At 31.9% G+C, this 4,552-nt stretch overlaps 1 protein-coding gene across 1 annotated transcript; it reads right to left on the bottom strand.

The window, feature by feature from the left end:
• Positions 1 to 1,649: 1,649 nt before the first annotated feature.
• On the bottom strand, positions 1,650 to 3,050 carry LOC122722527 (putative pectinesterase 63). The gene is made up of 4 exons (XM_043953558.1): positions 2,556 to 3,050; positions 2,236 to 2,442; positions 1,891 to 2,132; positions 1,650 to 1,806 (listed from the first exon to the last, which is right to left on the bottom strand). Exons 1-4 carry the CDS (start codon positions 3,048 to 3,050, stop codon positions 1,650 to 1,652), a joined length of 1,101 nt encoding a protein of 366 aa, XP_043809493.1.
• Between the last annotated feature and the right edge of the window lie 1,502 nt (positions 3,051 to 4,552).

The following is a 4,552-nucleotide window of genomic DNA, read 5'->3' as shown; positions in this document are numbered from 1 at the left end:
TCTTCAAATTATTAAAAAGTTTACTAATTAGACCATTCGTATCAAGAGTATTTTAGATTTTTTTAAAATACTTAACGACTAAAACTAATGGAATGACTAACTAGTAGATTTTTTTAAAAAGTCAGAACCATTTTAATGAATTTTTTAAAATCAAGGAACCAACTAGTGAGTTTCTCCTTCCGATAAGATCTAAGTAGTAATTTCTCCTAATAAAAATTTCTTCTACTCTTCAGATTCTCATATTTCTTTCATCTACTTTCCATACCCCCTTCATTATTCATGTCTAACACATACCCAAAACTACAAAATTTGTATGTTAAAAACATATTTTGTAGTAATTGAAAAGGAGACGGAGGATCGGCAGTGACACGAGCGACCGACAGCGCAAGCAGCAAGTGACGTGACGTTAGTGAGTAGTGAGCGATGTGAGTGGATGGAGATGAGAGCAGTGAGCGACGACGTGAGTGGCTATAGATGCAAGCAGAGAGTGATGTGAGTTGTTGGAGATGCGACGAATGAGCGATGCGATGGATGAAGACAAGAGCAATGAGCGACGCGAGTTGTTAGATAAACGATTAGCGATGCAAGGAGTGCGTGGCGCAAATGGGATGCACATCAAGTGGCAAGAAACGAGAACAATTAGTGACTCGAGCAGCGGGCAACTAGAGTAGTGAACGACGAGCAGTGATCGACAACGAGCAACATTACAAAAGTAATTTCTATTGAATTTTAATTTTTTATTTTTAATAATTGAAATTTTATATATTTTTATTTTTATTATATTTTTCAAGTTTCATTATTAAATTTATTGAAATTTTTATTTGTTTGTGAAGATTGTGTTTGAGATTTTCTTCCGTAAATTTTAACGGAATTAAACTTCAGGAACTAAAGCGTTGGACGAGAATAATAGAGGGATAAATCTATTAAATGTGTTATATCTCAGGAACGAAAATATATTTTTTTCCTCGATTTCTATTATATTTATTGAAGTTTTTATTTATTTGTAGAGATTGAGTTTGCGATTTTCAATTGTTGCTTTGATTTGTAAATGAGATTTTGTTGATTCGATTATTTGAGGGACGACCCTATAAATTTGTAGGAAATAAATTTTAGGGACTAAAGTGTTGGATGCTAAAAAGGGTAATTCAGTCATTTTTCCTATCACTAACGGCATTTTTGACGAAAGGACCTCTAATTTTTATAGAATCACCTCTAACTTTTATGGAATCAAACTTTAGGGACTGAAGTATTGGGTGTTAAAAATAGAGGGACGAATCTGTTAATTATGTTATACCTCACGGATGAAAAAGTAATTTTCTCGTATAATTAATATAATTATTTTTATAATATTTATATTTATTTTATAAGTATAAATAATTTACAGATGTAAATTAAAATTTATTTTATTTTATAAATTTTGTAGTTAACAAAAATTAAAGGGATAATATGGTCCAAACAAAAAATAAAGTCATAACTGATGAGAAAAAAAATTCTAACGTGAGAGCTGATTGAAAAGGCAGCTGATAGGTATCTATCAGCTATCAGCTGCCTTTTCAAATAGTTTACCAAAAACACAAAATAGTTGGTTGAAAACTAATCAGCTATCAGTTATGAAAAAAAAGGTAAACCAAACATCCTCTTAAAAAATATTACTTTGGAGGTGGAAGCAACCATTTAGAACCCTGAATGTAGCCAAGAGAGAGAAAGTTTTTGGCTTGTGCATCCTTTAGCTGCTTGGTGAATTTAACACGTCCTTTAGGATTCGATCCAGGTCCTGAATTCTTATATTCTGCAAAGAAAACCGTGCTGCATTTCAAACAATTCATCTTAATTAGTTCATTACCATTTTTATCTCTCTCAGAGCTTGATGTAAGAGATAATTTAGTTTACCTGTCCCTGTCAGGTTGCCTATTGTCTGACCATCCAAGAGGATTAACAACAGCACCCATTTCAGTATAAGAGAAGATCACCTGTGGCATCTTCCTCCATGCTCGTCCCAGAAATGATCCCGATCCACTTCCAGTTATTTTGCATTGTACGAATGAGTAACCAAAATTTTCTGATTTTTCCTCCTTTCCTTGTGCTGTGATGAATGTCAAATCCTTATTATCTACTACATTTAGTTGCGATTCCTGCATTTAAAATAAGGTATAATAGTTATATTTTATCTAATATATCACTTTTCAGAAAAAAAAAAAAACAAAACAATGTTGATATATATATATATATTCTTACCAAATAAAGTGATCTTCCTCTTCCGAAAATAAAATCAACAGTGCCTTCAATGTAACAATTTCTATAAAAGTGGTGTCCTCTATCATCACATAATGTGTCTTGAAATCCAAGAAATTTGCAGTTATAGAAAGCTGCCTTGTCACCATTAATTCTTAATGCAACTGCCTGACCTCCCGGCTTGTTCGATTGGGGTTTTGGTGCAGTATTCTATACCAAAGGAAGAGGTGAATAAATGAATCATAAGACCACAAATCATTAAGCAAAATGAAACGATAATTAAGACATATGTGTGTATATGTGCTTATATGTAAATACCTCACCTGAAAAATAATATTAACCCCCATGAAATAATCAGAATCTACCGTTACAGTACCACTATAATGAGTTCCATATTTACGAGCGGTGCCACCAAATGCCAAGGTGGGCATGGCTTTAGGATCTCCAAGAAATGTAATAAAAGGCTTAGTTTTTTCAATTTCAATCTTCTCGGTGTAGACTCCAGGACCAATTTTTATAATTGCACGTTCTTTGTTTTGTAATGGAATACTTTTAATCGCATCAGTAACGGTCTTGAACTTTCCTTTTCCATCTTTTGAGACCGTAATTATTTTGGATTTGGCCTCAGCAGCTTCAAGAGCAGGATCTAAGGTGCCTTTACGACTTTTCCAAGGCTTAACATTAGTTTGGAACCAATTACTTACTTTAGAATCATCGGCTGGTATTGGTGTTGTATCATCAGAGCTAACGGTGGTTGCAACAACAAGAATGGCAATGAGGACACAATGAGTTGCATCAACGCAGTGCCCTCTTGCCATTTTGTAGTTACTTTCTCCCGTTAATTTTTTTGTTCAGGGCTATTTGATTGATTGCTTGTTTTTTTTTTCTTTGCTAGATGATTCTAATTTATAGAAGTATAAGATACTTTATATAGAAAATACTTAAAAAAGAGGCTGAGAATAAGAGAGAATTTCTTGCATGTCTGTAACTAAAGATAGAAAAAATGTTAAGATGTCATTATATTTATTTTATTTTTCGTTTTGTTTTGTGATCGTAAAAAAAATCCATTCAATCAAATATATAGAATCCATGTGAAATATAAAAATAATTAAAAAAATACTATATTACATTGAATTTCAAAGACAAATAGATTTTGGCATAAATAAATATTATCCTCTAATAATGAATTAATTAATAAAAAATTATATTAGAGGTGAAAACAACCATTTAAAACCTTAGATATAGCCAAGAAAATGGAAGTTTTTTGCTTCTCTATCCGTTAACTACTTGGTGAATTTAACATGTCCTCTATGGTTTGATCAAAATACTGAATTCTTGTACTCTGCGCAGTAATCGGTAGTGCATTTTTGAGTAATTCGTTTTAATTAGTTCATCACCAATTCTTAAGATAATTATTTGGGTTGCCGACTTTTCGAAATTAAGTCTTGGTACACGTTGCTTATTTCCTGATGGAATAAAGGTTTAGTTTTATCATTTATGAATTTTTAAGTGTAGACTCCAAGGCTAATTTTCATAATTACACATTGCTTGTTTCCTGATGGAATACTTTTAATAACATCGGTAAGAGTTTTGAAATCTCTTTTTCTATCTTTTGAAAGCTTAATTATTTTAGGTTTCGTTTAAGAACCTCCAAGAGCGGGATCTAAAGTAACTTTACAACTTGCCACTTGCCAGGAGTTTAACATTAGTTTTAAATCAGTTTCATACTTGAGAATCATTGGTTGGTATGGCTGTTGTATCGCAACAGTTAACGACGGTAGCAACAACAAGAATGACAATGTGAACGTAATGAGTTGCACCGATGCACTGCCCTCTTGTCATTTTGTTGTTGCTTCTTTCGGTTAATTTATTTGCTTAGGGTTTTATAGGTGATTGCTTACTTTTTCCTCCTATTAATACAACTAAATTTAGAAAAACTTCCAAAGTGTATTCATCTTTGCCTTACAAATGTAAAATCTATATCTTTTCCTTTGTTTTTTTCAGTCACAAGTTTTCTATGTTTCTTTCAGTATTCATGTGAATAGTTCATTTGATCAAATTTACAGGATCTATCCATCAAAATGACACAAATAGATAAAAGAATTAAGGGGATGATTCTAATCATAAAGTTTCTTAATTATAAATTTTAAAAATAGTTCATATTCAAAATTCAAACTTGAAAGCATTAATTAAGAGAAAAGAAACTGTGCCACCTCGAGAGATAAGCGTAAAACATTTTATATTTATATAAATTAAAGGTGATATCATAAACGGTTAGATCAGTAATCTTGACACTTATAATATTCCGGCAATAATGAGC

Source organism: Manihot esculenta, chromosome 2 (genome assembly GCF_001659605.2).
Source record: "Manihot esculenta cultivar AM560-2 chromosome 2, M.esculenta_v8, whole genome shotgun sequence".
NCBI classification, from domain to species: domain Eukaryota; kingdom Viridiplantae; phylum Streptophyta; class Magnoliopsida; order Malpighiales; family Euphorbiaceae; genus Manihot; species Manihot esculenta.
This window is presented reverse-complemented; position numbering and strand designations above follow the sequence as displayed.